This window comes from Plasmopara halstedii, assembly GCF_900000015.1.
Source record: "Plasmopara halstedii genome assembly, contig: Scaffold_2061, whole genome shotgun sequence".
Taxonomy (NCBI): Eukaryota; Oomycota; class Peronosporomycetes; order Peronosporales; family Peronosporaceae; genus Plasmopara; species Plasmopara halstedii.
Window position 1 is genome coordinate 109,457 of NW_020188969.1, and position 17,102 is coordinate 126,558.

A 17,102-nucleotide genomic window follows, 5' to 3' on the forward strand; every position below is an offset into this window, starting at 1 on the left:
GCCCACTCGTGTTGTCCACGTGAATTCGGGTGTATCTGCGAGGCCAATGGACGGACCACCATTGTTAGACACGGCGCTGCCGCCTAGTCCTACGCCAAACTCATGCACGGTAATGGTAGCCCACCGCACACTCTTTTTAAGCTTAGCAGTTGAAGCTCGTGTATTGGAATCGTAGCTACTGAATCTGCTGTCGTGCAGATCAGTACACAGCTTGGACTTCTCAGTCATTTCGTGGTAGTCGACGCTACAGTCGAGTCCAGCTGCCTTCGCGCCAATTGAAAGGTCGTCTCTTCGTGTTGCGCAAAGATACTTGGCTGTCGCGTGCTGAGCGAGATCGCCGGTGCTAAATGCACTAATTAAAGAATTCATTCGCTAGGTGCTCTTGAGACCAAAATCGAGGAAATGAGATGTTGGTCGTTTTGTGTTGATGTGGCCCGCCAGACACTGGCGTCCGCTTCTCGTCCGCTGGTCAGTCGATTTGGATGCCGCATAGGTACGAGTTGGGTGGTGCTAGTCCAGCTCGATAAAATATAACCAAATTAATTACAAATATATTCGGCGATTCAAGTCAGATGGCGATTACTGCATTATTCGAGTGAGCTTTGAAACCAACAGTTAAGAAAGTCAGTGAAGTTGTGCGACTTTTAGGGCGCTAGGCAGCTAGGCTCAGCTCTTTGCCGAATAGCTTGACGCTGTGAACTGGCCGCTCACAATAATGTTACGTCGAACGACCAGTATTCAGATTTAATAAATTGACTGTGACCACTAGTGCGGCTAACTTTATCACTCTAACTATTGATTCGTATCAATCTGGGAAATTTTTTTTTGCCGCTACTGTAGTAACTGATGTTTAGATGTTTGTATGTAAATCGGCCGAATACCTGGATATTAATTTTCTCAGACTAGCCCACTGGGCGGACGTACCGTGACGATGATGCGCTACACAATTAAATTTGCCCAGCCTCATCAAACTCGTTTTGTGCTCCAAATAGAGCGCTCAATAATGTTGCCATTCCGCATTTTGCGCATGGAATGGTACAGGATCGCGATTGTGAGAGCTAGGAGGTGCTTATGCTTATCATATGTCGGTGCTCAAGCTGAGCTTGTTGAGCACTGTAGTGCGCTTTCCGCTCAGGGGCCTGCTTCGAGCATCGCGATACTATGACGGACTAGAGTATCTTTCCACCTCTGCCTACTCCCTATGTGTGTTTCGATCCGCTTCGCCTAATATGAAAATTTGACGGTGAAACTGAAGTGTCTCGTAGCATCGTTGAAACATTGCTAGGCAAGTTACAACTTTTGGGGGGCTTAAAATGGTTGTAGCAACACTGTGAACAATGTGTTTTGAATCGGCATACAGCTTGCTTAGATCAAAATATCTCTTTGTCTCCGGAAGATATATGTACCACAACGGCTCGTGTATACTAGTTACTCCTCAGTTGCTGCTATGCTTCAATCATTATTATGCACCGTTCTTTTACTAGATTCTGATGATGGTGCCTCCGTCGCCGATTGCCTTGAGGTCGCATCTAATGACAATAGGAGTGCTGGAAGATTTCTCATGATTGACAAGTGTATACCGGATAAAGTAGTTAAGCCTCATTTGATGGTATCTACCATGAACATGTGCCGAAAATCTTGAGTATCGCAGTCGCAGGGGCAGTCGTGACATCCTTAACGCTATACAGCGAGACCAATACACTCAAAAGTTCAAAATTTGGAGAACATGCAAGAAAGATGCCAATTTATCGATAAATGGCTTGCTGTGTAATGAACAGCACCCGTATCACCGAGTGAAGAGTGAACATGCTGAGAGCTCGAGTTTTAATTTGCGTACGCTCTGTAGATAAGGGTATGCCGATTTGCACGTATAAACATTCCGCGTCATGCCGATGAAATCAATTCTATCACTCCATCCAACTTTTCAAATACTCTAAAACATCATTGCAATCGCAACGCAAGCGTCTTAATCGATTCTTTCCGACAGTCTCAATCTTTGATCACGTATCGATTGCGACATTCGGTTAAACAGTTTGAACACCACCGACCAAGTCACTGCGCTGCTTAAATGTTTTGACGCCGAGCACTTTTACTTTTTGGATTATGTGTATAAGTAATTTACGAGAGCATGAGCTCTCCCCACGAAGAAGCGCAAGATGAAGTGGAAAAGTGACGACACGGCTACACAGCCGACTACTGACAAACGGATAGGTTCAACTTATGGATAAGGCAAATGCGTAAGGTATTCACTGTGCTTGCAACTGGCAACTAGTAAAAAGCTGTGAAATCGACACGAATACTAGTGTTTTATCGCTTGCTTGGTGAAACGGTTATGTCTTTTGAATTTCAAGCTCGGTCTTAAATGCTCAAGATCAGACAGATCAAGTCATAGGCAAACAAATAAGCTGATGGATTTTAGGGACCATACCCTTGCACACCGTTCAAGGGTAAATGACAGATTGTCTCGGAAATACTTAAGTTCGCGGTATCATATAATAATGACTTTTAGATATACTTTTTGACAGAGAACTAGCTGGATTTGTTGTGATAGAGCGAAAAATCGCGGATGCCGCGATTGCTGAATGTTAACGGCATAACTGTTTCTAGACTAATTCAGCAATTCAACGAGCGATGATGATGTCTACATTGACGCAGTGGTCTGAAGATCTCCAGCTGTGACTTTTGTTTTAAGTAATATGAATAAAATTTTGCTCGAAAAAGCGCAGAGTAAACTTACCCATGGTCATACCCATGACGGAAGGCAACACAGTCGGCCACGACAGCAATCATAATCAATCAGTGCTCGCTGTGTGCGAGATAGCGATTGCGAAGACTGAATAAGCTCAAGTTAATCTCCGGACAAGAGTATTGATTCACTAGGTACCAGTCTCCAAAACTCGGCCATATGAATTGTGTGTCATCACATTGCCGACGAGTTCGTCAAGGATCGACCTGAACTCCAATCTAATCGAGGATTTGAAACAAAATCCTACGACTAAAATGCTTTGGTGTCAATTGTTGTGGACGAGCTGCAAAAATATCCGCACAGTACATTGCGTTTATAGTGCATTTGCAGACGTGTGAAGAAGCATCGGCAGTTTAGTATGGGTCTTTCTGATTTGGATGAAGACCCGGTGGCGTGGTCAAGTGGTCAATGCTTCTAGCTTAAAGTTGTATAGCGCGGGTTCGAGACCCTCAGCGGACAAAATCGTAATCGAACCAGACATGTAAGAAAATGTCGGCTTCATGCAAAATATTACCGAAAACAGCCAAAAATGGACTTCGGAATGGCGACTCGTACAAGAAAAATTCAAGAAACATCATAAAAAAGAATCAAGAAAATAATACTCCAGCGGAATAAAGCAATGCAATACCTTAGTCAGGGCCGAGTAGGTATAGCCGTGTAATAAAATATTACGTAGCAACTTTCAACTGGTTTGGATGAAGATATCAGAAATTGGAGCAGGACGAAGCAGAAAATTGAATACGCGGTCAACCATTCGATTGATGGCCCACGAGATACGGCTAACAGTAAAGTGCTCACCGCTAATGAAAGCGATGTTCGCGCTCAAAAAAGAGCGAAACCATCTTCGGAAATGAGATCGCTTTCTGCACTTACCGCTCGATTCGGTGATCGTTATACATTGATCATGGTTCTAGCAACAAAAATGCATCAGCACTGCGCTTGCCACAGTACGTTGCTCGATGCTTACGACACTTTTGTCAGTGTCTACGACAAGCAAAACTAGGTCGTCAAAGGACGACCTATGCTTTCAATCTCAAGGAAATCGCAATGGTTAGCACTCAAAATTTTGTCAAACGGTAAGACAGGGCAATGATAAATGAGGTCGTAAAGATGAAGTCGTGGTGAAGCCAAAAAAAACATATTTTGAACGAATATTAAAGTCTAACTAATTCACGTGTGGTTGTATTTACTCTGACCGTTGCTAAGCTGAAAACTGCCCAGCCTGCTGAAAACATCAAAAAGAGATGTGAATCAACTGCAGTTTGTGCTTTGGCATCTCCGGAAAAGGAATTTGCCATGGAGAGTAATCAAATATGTTGTTGCATCCACGTACTATATATGCTGGCCGCTTACGAGAATAGACACTTCCGTGCAAACCATTTCTTCATAATGTGTTCACAGCATGAGAGGTTCGTCGCGACATACATCGCGGGTTTTTGCAGGTGTAACAAGTGAGATTAAAGTTTTCGTCAATCCGTCCAGGAAATTACCAACTAGTGGACCATGTCCAGAACTTAAGATCCCTTATGATTGCAATGGCGTCAGTCCCTGTCCCAGTGGCGATACAGGATACCATTTTTGTAGGATCTGTGTATGTGATAATTGTGTGCGGCCTACTGATTGCAAGAAGTGAGAGGTATTGTAATTAATGTCGAGTGCAACTTTCGTGTCGTGTAGGTTGAATGAAGTTTCGGGATTGAGCCGTACTAATGAAAAAGAGGGATATCTTTCAGTTTTGAGAAAATCTTAATAATTGTAGATGTTATAGCACAAAGACTCTGCGTCTTGCGTGCTTCCTTTGTTCTTGGTTTAGAAGTAGCTACAGTCAGTCTGTCGCGCAAGGTTGTCGGACTACCCTACGCATGGACTTGTTGAGTCCGGGCAGAAACTAGGTTATTTTTTATAAAGGTCGTGGTCAATGGGGATAGCCTTAAAATGAGCGACGCCTACTGAGAGGCGGGACTCATGGCCCAGCGTTGCTGATTGCTGACATCAATATCCCGGGCTATGTGAAATTTTGGAAATTCCTGGTTGATTTGGGTTTCGAAGTCGCCAGATTTACTTTATGTCGAGATGGTAGTAGATGATGTATGCTGTTGTTTTCTGTGCCAGGGCCGGCGGAGAGCGGAGGTCACAGTCTCTAGTTCTAGACCCAGAAGAGCCTCTAGTTCTAGTCCCAGAAGAGTTGAGAGGCGAGTGTGAATCAAGAGTCGAAGAGTAGGTATACAAGTCAAGGATGGTGTATCATCTAGTCACAATATTACGGTTGGCATTTCTGTGTGATGGGATCATCGTGTAGCAGTCAGGTCCTGCCAGTGAATGGCAAATTAGATTATTCACTGAATGATATGACCGTGGTAGCCTTAATGGTTGTAAGTCTATCTTCATTACCTTTAGCAGAGGTTCTAATTGGACTGAAGAAATTAGAGGCATGTGTAAGAAATTGCAAGATGATGGGGTCAGATGATATGGCACTGGTAATGGAAGATGATCTGAGCTTGTCATCCGTCGTGTACAAACGCAGAGCATTGATTCTCCGGCTCCATTTTGTCCTTTGGTAAGGGATATCACGACGTGGTTACGAGAGATCCGCCACACGTGTTATCCCGGATTAAAAAGGGCGCTATGAAATATACTTTGTTTCCGTATCAAGTATTGCGCCAAACGACGATGGACAACAGTGTGACATTAGAGACATTTTCATCTGTTTAAAGCACAAAAAAATCTCGACGAGAGGGGTCAATCGGCTTCTCAGCCTTGCCTTTCTTTGTCAGAAAGACTATATGGCAAGTTGCAATTTTGCGGTTGCGAGTCCGGCGCAAATGGTAACTGCTAGAAAAGATGTGCTGTAAGAAATCGGCGTCAGTCGCATTATACTCAGTGCCCGTGACCTAATAGACGGATCTCATCAACTGCTGACGAGGGACAGCAATAAGTACAACAATGTGCTACAACTCCGGAAAGAGTGCTCTGGTTGTGGGTGGTCAGGAAGTATCTTATACACAAGTTTCGCTCAATTGTCTGGTAATATAGCTCTTCATACTTAATGTGGTTATTTCTCAACATATTATCTTTGTGTCAATGTTAGTGAGGAGTAAGGGAATCTGGATGTGAATGACCGCGTAGATCACTTGCAGCAGTACTCGAGTGTAACCACTTATTCAAAGTAGTTTCGAGTATAAAAGTGTGTGTCTCTGAGGCCAACACAGTCCCTTCTGAGCTGCGTAATTCGGGGGTATGGTCTGCAGAAAAATACGGCAACAACAATTACATCTGTAAAGTGGTCAGATCCTCTGTTCTGACGGACTCAAACAGCTGACTTGACCTACTAATTGCGTAGATGCAGTATAAATTATGACAACATGTCATGGTATCTCACCAATCTCGTTGGAAAGGATGTGGGCGAGGCGAAAAGGGGCCATCACGGCTGTGAATTGGAGCTTCTTGCAACACCAAATCTTGCTACCCGGAATTCCGGACAGCCATTTCGTGTCGTACGGGATCTGCCAAGCGCTGTGCTGGGTATGTTCGCATGATCATGTTTGAGTGTCTTCAGATCAAAGCATCTGGAAGGAACAGCTCAACTACGACTATAAGCTTCTTGCACTAAAGTATGCTCTTGTTAAGTTTAGGATACTTCGACTTGGCTTAAGCCGTTTCTGATCTGTAAAGATCATGAGTCTTCGTGAACAACGACGTCGTCACCACCACATTTTACAAAGAGTGGCAATGCTGTTCTCCTTCTTTGCCGCGACTACTTTGATGTAAGGTACAAGTCGTTTTGACTTAATGTAGAGGCGGGCGCGCTTTGGCGTCTCGCCGACTCAGATCGTTGCAAGTCAGAGGCCAAATAATGAGGCAATACGTACGTCCTAAGGATCATAAGCAAAATATATTGCATCCCTGAGCAATTTCGGAAAGCAATGGGCTTGAAAGCTCAGATGTCGCTTTAACAAAGCACGCGATTGAACGTTTACGCCGCTACTCTTTACCCCACCGCTTGCTGTTTTGCAGTAGCGGCCCATTGGTACGCAACGTGAAATGGTGCTTCATGATGAGAATCTCAAACACAGAGCACTACACGAGGAATATAATCAGTCTGCTCGGTGGGCGCGATGTATGAGTGGTCTTTTGTGTATAAGAGGGTTCGTACAGACGTGAGCATTTTTTAAATATACAACGGGTGGAATTCTTGTCTCATGCGTCGACTTTTTTGGTTAAACTGCCGATTCCGGCCGAGAGTTGGAAGTACAAACGTATTGACTACATGTTCTATCTTCTATATGATGCGTCTCGTATTACCGTCATTGAGTTTTTTGCGGGCCATTTGAATGAGGTGACCCGTCTCGCTACTGTCAGTGTCACTGCAGTTGATTTTGATACAGTCAAGCTGTCCTTCGACAGAAATTTTCACTGACACGGCTTCCCTGTAAGTATTGTGTCGGATAGAAGTTCGCGCTATTCGGTGAAGTTTGGCAAGCACCGTCAAGGTGCTCGGCGCTAGAATTACAATGTCAATTGCAGAATTCGCATACAGTCAGACGGATCGCTTAAATCGCTTGAGTTTCACTTACGCAATGAGACCGCAGTGGATCAAGTTGTTCTCACTCATCAGATTTTGACTATATATCGCAGTATATGCCTTTTCAGGCCTCCCCCAATTTTATACTAATGGCTGTTGAACCCTCGTATGCCTTTGACGTTGAAAGTACTACGAAGCGGCTTTTGTCTCAGTGGTGAGGTCTGTCGATCAAATTTGACCTATCCAAATCAGCCCGGCTCCACTTCCCAATAAAATTGTGCTCAATTGTAATTATGCGGCATGCACTGGGTGTGCTATGGGTCAGTTGTAGGATGTTCAAAGTAACGCATGAAAATAGGCACGCAAATCACTCACGAATATGTATCGAAGTACGAATTTCGATTAAATGCACATTCTGCGGTATATAAGACTGCGCTGTGATATCGCTAGAACTGACCACTTACCATTTTAATGATAAAGAGATCGAGGTATATGCCAAATATCCTAAAGACAGTGCAAACGCATCATGTGTACTAAGTTGCCTTGCTGGGGCCATTTCACAATCCCGCTCTTATGAGAAGATCGAACTTGAAGCGCTTCGAAGCATATTTATTGTCACGTATAGCTTAATTGTCGTCTGTTCTAGACTTGTGATGCGGTGCTGAACCGCTCGGGGTCTCTCGAGTGCGCTGAAAACGCTCAGAGAGTGCATCCAAGATCTGACCTATCTCCATTTCGAGTGCATGCCAAAATTCTCTGAGAGAGTTAACGTGCCGCCAGAGCCGAGGTAGCTTAAGACAGCCTGGATCATCTTATGCTGGTACTGCTCGATGGGCAAAAAGTGAGTGGGGCTTTCGAAAGACTGGCGGGAAGACCTGTGCACGTTACTAGTATTTAGCGGAGTAGGGGTCGCTCTCGTACGGACGTATTTATTGAGTCCACCAACACATGCAGTATCGGCAGATTTTTACTCAAAGTTAGGCTCTTGCTTCGTTGACTTTTTTCTGTATGATAAGAAAGAGAATGATACACCGCATTGTGAATACCCCTACAGGAATGCGGAAACAGATCATGGCTTTGTTTAAGACTACTAAAATTGTGCTCCTACGATAATGAAATTCTGGGCGTAAGGATTATTGTTGACGACAAAGTGATGTCACAATAGACCCCTGTAGCTGAGATAATTTCTGCTTCAAAATTTGTGTTGCTTTGGGCTAATCAACCCAATCGTTTTCCTTTGAGGGGGTGTCAGACAGACAACAGACGTCTTAAAATGACGCACCATCAGTCAGTGAAAAGCTGATCTCAGCCAATCGAGCACCACTTCTACCACTTGACGAGACTTTTTCCATGTAGAAGAGCTTCGGGTCAGCCTGATCGCTAGATTTTGGCCCGATCCGGTGAAGTGAATAGACTCCTCTGAATTTGGAACCTCTTGAGAGTTAATCAACCACTTGGCAAGATTCTCCTGGCGTCGCTACCGCTTTCTCCAAGGAAATTATAGATTAGTAGGATTCAAAGCGCTTCTTACTAGACAATAAAAATTGACGTTCTTTAAAGTTACAAGCTTGACCGGGAGCCGCGCTTGTATCTTCGTACCATGAAGCACTAGATGAATATTCAGGCGAGCATCTCTTTATTTAGTCTGGTATTTAGCAATCCACAAAATGGGTAAAGCAGCGAGCATTCTTTACCTAATTACCTTACGTTCTATACTAGAACCCCAAAAAGTATGTTCGCGGCTTCACGGGAAGCACATCCCCAGTCCTCGGCACCTGGGCGCCATACACCGCGCCCGCCACGGATGGCGGATTTCCGCGTCGAGGACTTGGAGGTAGTCGACTACAAGTCGGGGACTCCTTTTCAGTATGGGATGAAGAAGGCAAGCTGCGCAGCTGCGCGACCTGAGTCATGCTTGAGCCTTGCGGACACCATGTCCGTTCCCCGATCTCTCGACTTCCGAGGGAAATTGTACTATTAACAATCCCTCGATGAAGCACAGCAGCAGCAGTTGAAGGTTGTTCACAAGGCGGCTCTCATGCGCTTGTATCCACATTTGGTCCTAGACCCTCGTGTAGAATACGGCTTCCGCTCGGCGGATCCCGCTACTGAAGCGAAAGACGCGATCACTCGATCTTTAGGCGTCTACGTAGTCGGTTCCCTGGTCACTACACAAGCCGACCCAGAAAAAGCTCTCCGATCTCGCATCTTGGTACCTAGTAGTGCTCGCCCCTGGCAAAACCACTGCAGATGATGAGAAGCTCTTTGAGCGATGGGTGCAGCGGCATTGAAATTTTTCTCGCTGTCTATCTTACAGCGAGCCTCAAGGAAGTGGACGCGCGCGTAAAATGCTATCTTAGATTTGAGATTACCAAACTCAAAGGGCAAAGCCTACTTCCTGCGGGTTGTCGCCCTGCGACATATGCAGCTATCGGTAACGCTCCTATGAGCTCTGTTGTTTTTTACACGGGTAAGTATACGAGCGCAGTAGCTCAAGGCCATAGCTTGAGCTCAGTTCATGGCCCTCCGGTCTCCCGGGCAACCGCCGAGAAGCGCAGGGCGCATGACGACACGTAGCGTCATGATCATAAGCGTCCAAGACGTCTGGGCAGTCTGCTGAAATGACTCCTCACACTCCCACAAGTTCTCGGAGTTTGGACATCTTCGCCACTTCATAAAATATTGTGTTCGACTGTCGACGACGTCTACCCACACAGCGTTCTAAGTGATAGAAGATGCCACTATTCTCATCGAGAAGAGTCGAAGACGGACGATGGCGAATTGGTCGATCGCCGTCCGGTGACACGATGCTCTCCAAGCTTTATAGGCAAAGTACGTCGTCATCAGCACTCCGCCGAGCATCTTGCCGTGGTCGCATACCTCTGCACAGTGGACCTCGAAAGCTTGGAGCATTTTCTGTACTGCTCCGACTGCCTCACGTTGAGAACAATCGGGCTCTGTCGGAGGACCTCCTAGCCGTCGAGCAGAAGAAAACGTCACTTTGTGCGACAGTGAAGCGCCTTACGCCATTGGAAATGGAAATTCTTGTAATACGTGCTTAAAATTAGTTGCTGGCTCAGATTCTGGATGGCCGAGACAATTTGGGCGCCGCCTCGGCGCCAACGCTTCCGTATTCACTTGCGCCGGATCCTGGTACGGTTTAAGCAAGCCCGCATAAAATTACGGGTCCGTGTGCATCCTTCTCAGAAGGTTTAGCGTATACGCTAGTCCTCGCTTGGTCACGAAATTAAAAGGCCCAATAAATCGTGGACGGGGCTTCGTCTCAAAGACAGCAGAGGCTGCATGTAGGAAGGTTTTTAGCATTTGATAAAACTAGATCTCCGACCGCAAAGGTTTTAAGATTTCGTTTCTCTTTCCATCTGCATATTCTTTCTGTATGTATTGGCTTTCAGCCATCGCATTGCGAATGTGTCGTAAGACACTCAATCTGATAGACAGGAAGTCTCCGACTTCGTTACGGAGAGTAGGCTGACATCAGCAATAAGTTCGGCTATTTCTCCCCCACCAAGCCCTCAGTCATGGGACGGCGGCGACAGCGGGACACGAGAGTTAACAAGGCCGTTCACATAGAACGGCGTATGGCCGGTAGAGCAAACTCTACGAGTGGTAACATGGCGCTCCAGCGCTACGGTATCTCAGTGCAGACGCTGCGAAGAGCGTCTTCAACGACGCGATTCACTTGCTCACTCTGACGATTGGTCTGCGGATGGTCCGCTGTTGACACAGTCAACTTGGTGCCCAGCACTCTGAAGATTGTAGACCAAAACTTCCCAGTGGAGCGCGGGTCTTTATCAGAGACAATTGACTTCGGGGGTCTATACTGTCGAAAGATACAATCGACAAACAGCGTCGCTGTACTCACACCGTCGATGATTTAATTATTTAAGTAGCGGTAGAGCCGCCAATATCTAAATTTTGTAATTAATACGGTAAATATCTATTTAATATGCATTACGACTGGCAGTCCTGCCACGTGGTAGCTTCTTGTTACGGTGTAGCCACACCTCTGTGTGATTAACCCAACTTGTGTAATCCACACCTATATACGATCACACCATCTTGTTCGACCCGCCCTTTCATTCAAGAGTACGTGTAACCCTGTTACAGTTCCAACCATGCAATACCAAGGATAAGGTCATACCTTGCATACAAGTCTAGGACTAAGCAGCCTTCGACGTTATCGAAGAAACTTGACACCAAGGTCCACAGGGACCCGTGGCACAGTGACACATGTTTTATCGCTATGCGAAAAGTGACGGGGTCATTCAACTGCGCTTCCTGCGCCTCAGCATACAGCTGGCTTCCTTCGATCGTGGTGCCTCGAGCATAATTGCCTGACGCGCTAGAATCGATAAGGATCTTTCATGGCTTATCAAAGCCCTTCATGGTCGCTTTTACGACCAGAAAACCGGCTGGCATACACTTTTCGTGCTCAAGAGCACGGAGCTCTTCAGGGCTGGGTCTGCATTCTACCTCTTTGAGGCTCAACAGAACTCATTTCTTCCCCAGTCGGGCGCCCCGCGCCTACTGGGTGTTGTCGTTTCCCCGCGACAAAGCAGCCATGCTAGAAGCGGGACGTCGGTTTGGTGAACCTTTACGCGCCTTGCGCAGGCGACAACCAGTCTGAAGGTGACGGGTGTCTCCACAGACAAAACGCCGTCGGGTATTTAAACGCTGCTCGGCAGCTCGGAGCTCTTTCTCCTCCTTCTCAACATACCTGAGATTCATTGGCTCAGGCCCGCTCGACGAGCGCTGAGGATGTGCATTCCAACCAAGTCGTGCCGAATTGAAGTTGAATTCGGCATTCAATGCTACGTTCACCGCATCTTCAAAAAAAGACGGATGCACACGAAAGACTGTCATTCTGGCCACGCCAGTGCGGAGGCCCTCCATAAAAATGGTCATTGTGATCGCCTCGGGGGCAACTACCCTGGCAATGAGAGTTTGCAACTCTTGGACAAAGTCCACCAATCCCTTCTTGCCCCGCCGGGCAGCAAGGAAACGCGATATGTCTGCTTAGGCAGCGAGAACACTCGTAAAAGCTGCAGCTTCAGCTCTTTCTAGGAGGACGACGCCGCTTTATCCAGAGAAACGCATATTATTGTCTATTTTCCGCGTGCGGCCCCCGAGCTTGAAATTGCTAGCGCCACGCGCTGTTGCTCGTTCTTGAGCATGACGGATGCCAAAGCCATCTCGGTATCTCTCACCCAGAGCAGAAGACTCTTTTCATTTTTACCCTCGGAGGTCTTAACGCTCACTATGCGTCCTGGGTCGAGGGGAGTCTATTGTCTTGGACGATGGCGTCATGGCCGCAGTCGATGCCGACAGCTTCTGCTGCAGGTGCTCTAGCAGAGCTTTATCATAATTTGAAAACGCCTCTAGGCCCGCGCTAGCGACGGGGACTTGTATCACGGTGCCGAGGGTCCCTGTGGACCTCGGTGTCAAGTTCTTGGCTTTGATAGTGCGGAACGCTGCACTCGGATGCAAGGTATGACCTTATCCTAGGCATGGCAAGGTTGGAACACCATGCGCCGTGGATTGATTGGAGGTCAAAGACCTTAGGCGCTGCATGCACGTCTCCTACTGGAGTTTTGGTGAGTCATGAATCTACCTCTGCTAGGAAGTTGAAGTGCTATTGGGGCGGGCACTGGACCGGAACGGTCAATGTTCTCGATATCGGAGTATCCGAGTTGTCAAACACCGAGAGGTGTGTTGGTCAAAAGTCCCGAGCGTGGCTCACGGGCTGAACGTGGAGTGACACGTAACCCACTGAGCACAGCTCAAGTATTGGAGCATTTGCTGCATGCCAAGAGTGGCATGGTCGGCCAAGGGCCGAGATATTAAGGGCGAGACTCTTGTAATGCACGTGAAGTGGCACGATAACCACTGAATAATGCTCACATTACGAAGCAGTTGCTGCGTGCCACGAGAGGCATTGTCGAACGAGGTCCAAGGCATCGAGTGCGAGGCCCCAGTGATGCGCGTGAAGTGGCACGTAATCCACTGAACACTGCTTACGTTTGGAAGCAGATGCTGCATGCCGAGAGTGGAATGGTTGGGTACATCTTGGGCAAGGCCCTTCAGATGCGCGACGAGTGGCTCGTTATCCACTGGACAAAGACTGCGGAAATAACAGCTCTTCGTCGTATGTTGTTAAAAACATCAAGGCTCCGATGGAGCAGGGAGTGGGGACACTGGACGACGCCTAGTGCGTTTTCCCACTGAACTCGATGAGACGTAAAACTTCTACAGAGAGGGGACGGCGAAGCCGTACGATATCTGCAAGATGCAGGACATTGACCCTGACCCAGCGTGTCTATACTGTTGACGATAGCGTATAGCTATACACCCTTGTTAGTGATGTGACGGGAGAGAAAGATGGCGACGTCACCTTCGAGGCTATTTCCGCGGTGAATGCTCTTGAGCTTGACGACATGTTCTTCGAAGAGTTTTGCGGTGCTTTAAAGGTGGGTATTTATCCATGGTGGTCATTTTACGACCGAACGAGGAGACTAACTCGTCGTCGCTTCTGGATGAAGTAGTCCTAGAGGACGCTAAGAGGGTACTAAACGCACGAAGTGGATCGTCGATCCCGAAGGATTTCTCGGAACCGTACTATCCTTTGGTATAGGAATTTCAAGTCATCGTCTTGAAAGACCCTCCCGATCTTACCTCTGGGTCGAGGTGTGCGTGATTAGATTGACCTGGTTCCGGGAACCAAATCAATGGCCCCTGCCCAAAGAGCAGTGTGGCGTCATTGACGCCTTTGTCTATGCGAAGCACGAGGCAGTATTGGTGTGTGAGAGAAAGTCTCCTGATTCGACACCCACGTTTTGTGTCAGGAAGCCAGACGGGAAGTGGCGTATCGTTCACTCTTATTAAAGGCTAAACGCTGCTACCGTTCCGGCACAAAAGCTGATAGCTAAAAAGAATGTTCTTTGAAACAAAATGGGTAGGCGGCACAAAGTACAGCGCACTCGACTTGGTCGATGATTGTTACCAATTGCTCATGAGAGCGAGTGATAGTCCGCTGATAGCGGTGTACTGATCTGGTTTTGGTTGGTGATGCCCCAAGGGCGGTCAAATGCACCAGCAACATTTGGTCGTCTTGTAACGCAATTTTTCGGGCCCCATCGGGCGTATGCACAGACATACTTTGACGACATCTTCATCACAGTCGTGCGGGACACGGGAGGACAGATGAGAAAAACTCATCGTCCATTCAAGAGCGGAGCTCGAGTTTATGCGCACGAATAAGATGCATGCCAATCCCGATAAGTGCCCGTATTGCGGAAACAGTAGCACCTCCTTTTGAGCTCGAAGTCGAGCGCGGTACCGATCCATTACAATCGCTTGGGGTACCAAAAAGCGAGCTCGCAAAGTTTTCCGCTGATCAAGCTCAGATTTTGTAATGGCCGAAGGTCCGACCACTTAGATACCTAATGATCGAGTGATCGCGGCTTTCGCTTCAGTAGCGGGATCCGTTAAAATTGTAAATAATCCCAATTCACATTTAACGGTCGCCTCATACGAGTCTGAGACACCTTGACGTTTTTCAAGAACAACTTTGAACCTTCTTCCCCGCTGCAGTGTGATTTACCCTTTCATACTAGGGTACGTGTAACCCCGTTACAAACTGACGATCGCTGTGTTGTCTGAGCTCGTAGACAAACTAATAGGTCTCGCTGATTAGACTTTTGACTTGAGATGTAATCGACCTCGTTGTTGCCCTGTAGTAAAGTGTCGTAGCACTGTTTGTTAGGAACCGGTCATGGTGTGCACAGCTCACGCAAATTAATGGGAGCGCTCCAGAAAACCTCTGCTCTAATGATTCGCTTTATTGAGAGAGGCGATGCCGTGTATTTTTGAGGAAGGCAAGGATTACCGGCAAGTCACAAAGACTTTTTTCATCAGAGAATATCTCGCCTTCTTTACCGAATAAGGTTTTTTTGGCATCAACCACAGTAACCACCTTCTTTTCTTTGCCGCTCGCCAAACCATGCGCTTTTGGCAACAGTTCAGGGAATAAGTAGCCTATATTTGGTGAGGCTTGTGACGAGACAAACGGTTTGTGACCCAACGATTGTTGGGAAGGGTGAAACAGAGTGAGCACCTACTATGATTGCATCCATTTTTTCTTCGGACTTCGCGCAAAATCAATAGTATTGTGGTAGTCAATTGCTATGGTGAAGAAGAGATTGAAATGATGGTATCTCAGACGAAGTGGTCTGTGGAGTACGTGGTATGCTAGCCTCAAGCATAGCGTTAATAAATTATCCCCCATAGCTAAATGTATCAATTGCAGCTATTCATTTTTCTGAATCCATCACTAGACAATCGTAAAGTACTCGAATCAGAGCTGAAGGGGCAGCGTATGGTGTCAACCCTCGTGTGGTTGTTGAAGCTGGCGTTACAAGTTAAAGCTTCGCAAAGGGCAATTCGTGACGATACTAGCACGTTTTTTAAGCACTGTAAAAGTAATTGTCGATTTATCAAACCAAATCATTCTACGTACACAAAAAGAGAGTCATAGAATCATTGACAGTTCATGACGCGGCTATGATCTGAATATTCAGATTGCGTTCTGTTTATAACTATTTGCTTGGTAAGGGTGAAGGATTAAAGTCCTGGCTGCTATAGACTTCTTTGCTGATCTAAGACTATTCTCTCAGCATTAAAAATGACAGCCATCAAGTTAAAATTCGTCGAAATAGCTCCTTCATCGTCGTTCCCCTTGAATGTGTTGTTTAAATCTCGTATTGAAACCTTGTTACAACAACCAATTGTCTCTATGACGTTCTGGTTGGACTGCATTCCATGATTCTAGATATGAATACTTTTGGCGATAGTACCGAGGAACCAGCTGAGTTGTTCTCAAACGAAGGAGCTAATTGAGACGATGAATTGCGCGAAGCATTCGGTTTTGTAATTGTCTAAGCTAAAGACTGGCATTAAAAATGGTCAGAGCCAGTTTAACGGGCAGCATACGCGACAAGTCTACCTTGATGTATGGAAGTGGACCGTACCGATCCATACTACATGTTTAATATTCTCGTGGTGATATTTCTCACGGCGCGATTAATAGTGTCATCGTTACCATGTACAAGTTTGGCGTGGGAAGTAGCTGCTTGTAGGAAACCGAGTTTAGTAGATAGATAGTCTGGTTGTCGGTATCGGATTTGCGTGTTTAGTGTAACCAAGTAAGGACCAGTCGAAAGGGAATTGCTGGGAATCTATTAGGAGTCGCCAAGCATCGCTTAATCATACCGTGCATGTGTACAGACGACACAGCACGTTAGAGAGAACTAGGAGACGTAGAGATGCATATGAAGGATAAGCAACTAAATCGTGTAAACCTTGTCGAGAAATTAACTTGAAAACTTAGTCGATGCTAGACGTTCAAGACAAAGGTATATGTCTGTCCAATCTAAATAAAACAACAGCCGAATGCTAGTAAGAACCCCGTATGAATCCTTCTCCCGTGTCATCTGTAACCTACGTGTAGTCAGTAGAGATAATAGCGATATTGGTGAACAGCATCTCCCAACACGTTCACTAAGTAGCTACGTCTTCATGCTACCACTTGTCGCAGCATCGAAATACAAAGTCTTCTTGACATGGCAATATCTGAGCTCTCCATCATCATGCGATAAATGTGTTCTTCGCTACAGCCAGCCTTCGTCAACATCGTAATACGCTCCAAAGGTTTAAGCCAGCGCACTCTTCGAGCGCGTTGCACACGACGCTTGCGCTTTTCATAACAATCCGAAGTATTCACGCTTTCCTTCTGCTCGTGATCATCGTCATTTGCCG

General features: G+C 46.5%; 5 protein-coding genes across 5 annotated transcripts in view; 2 read left to right on the plus strand and 3 right to left on the minus strand.

Moving 5' to 3' along the window:
• Positions 1–369, minus strand: part of PHALS_02550 (conserved hypothetical protein) — a gene marked incomplete at both ends in the record, with an annotated part of 1,407 nt that extends 1,038 nt beyond the window's left edge. The window contains one exon of the mRNA XM_024716950.1: positions 1–369. This exon is cut by the window's left edge and continues 1,038 nt beyond it. Within this exon, the coding sequence (XP_024582497.1) occupies positions 1–369 (369 nt within the window).
• Positions 370–929: 560 nt separating this feature from the next.
• PHALS_14876 (uncharacterized protein) lies at positions 930–3,129 on the plus strand. Its single transcript, XM_036407106.1, has one exon. It carries the CDS (start codon positions 1,448–1,450, stop codon positions 1,640–1,642), a length of 195 nt encoding a protein of 64 aa, XP_036263364.1. The 5' UTR covers positions 930–1,447; the 3' UTR covers positions 1,643–3,129.
• A 417-nt stretch (positions 3,130–3,546) lies between these two features.
• On the minus strand, positions 3,547–4,044 carry PHALS_02551 (uncharacterized protein; the record flags this gene model as incomplete). Its single annotated transcript, XM_024716952.1, has 2 exons — positions 3,547–3,609; positions 3,943–4,044. 2 exons carry the CDS (start codon positions 4,042–4,044, stop codon positions 3,547–3,549), a joined length of 165 nt encoding a protein of 54 aa, XP_024582499.1.
• An 11,611-nt stretch (positions 4,045–15,655) lies between these two features.
• On the minus strand, positions 15,656–16,202 carry PHALS_14877 (uncharacterized protein). Its single transcript, XM_036407107.1, has one exon. The coding sequence runs from the start codon at positions 16,101–16,103 to the stop codon at positions 15,924–15,926; it is 180 nt and encodes a 59-aa protein (XP_036263365.1). The 5' UTR covers positions 16,104–16,202; the 3' UTR covers positions 15,656–15,923.
• Positions 16,203–16,298: 96 nt separating this feature from the next.
• PHALS_02552 (uncharacterized protein) lies at positions 16,299–16,588 on the plus strand (the record flags this gene model as incomplete). Its single annotated transcript, XM_024716954.1, has 2 exons — positions 16,299–16,409; positions 16,481–16,588. 2 exons carry the CDS (start codon positions 16,299–16,301, stop codon positions 16,586–16,588), a joined length of 219 nt encoding a protein of 72 aa, XP_024582501.1.
• Positions 16,589–17,102: the final 514 nt, after the last annotated feature.

What these genes read in the sequence shown, in the direction of transcription:
- PHALS_14876 (XM_036407106.1), top strand. Translation starts at nt 1,448, where the DNA reads ATGCTTCAATCATTATTATGCACCGTTCTTTTACTAGATTCTGATGAT.
- PHALS_14877 (XM_036407107.1), bottom strand. Translation starts at nt 16,103, where the DNA reads ATGCAGTCCAACCAGAACGTCATAGAGACAATTGGTTGTTGTAACAAG.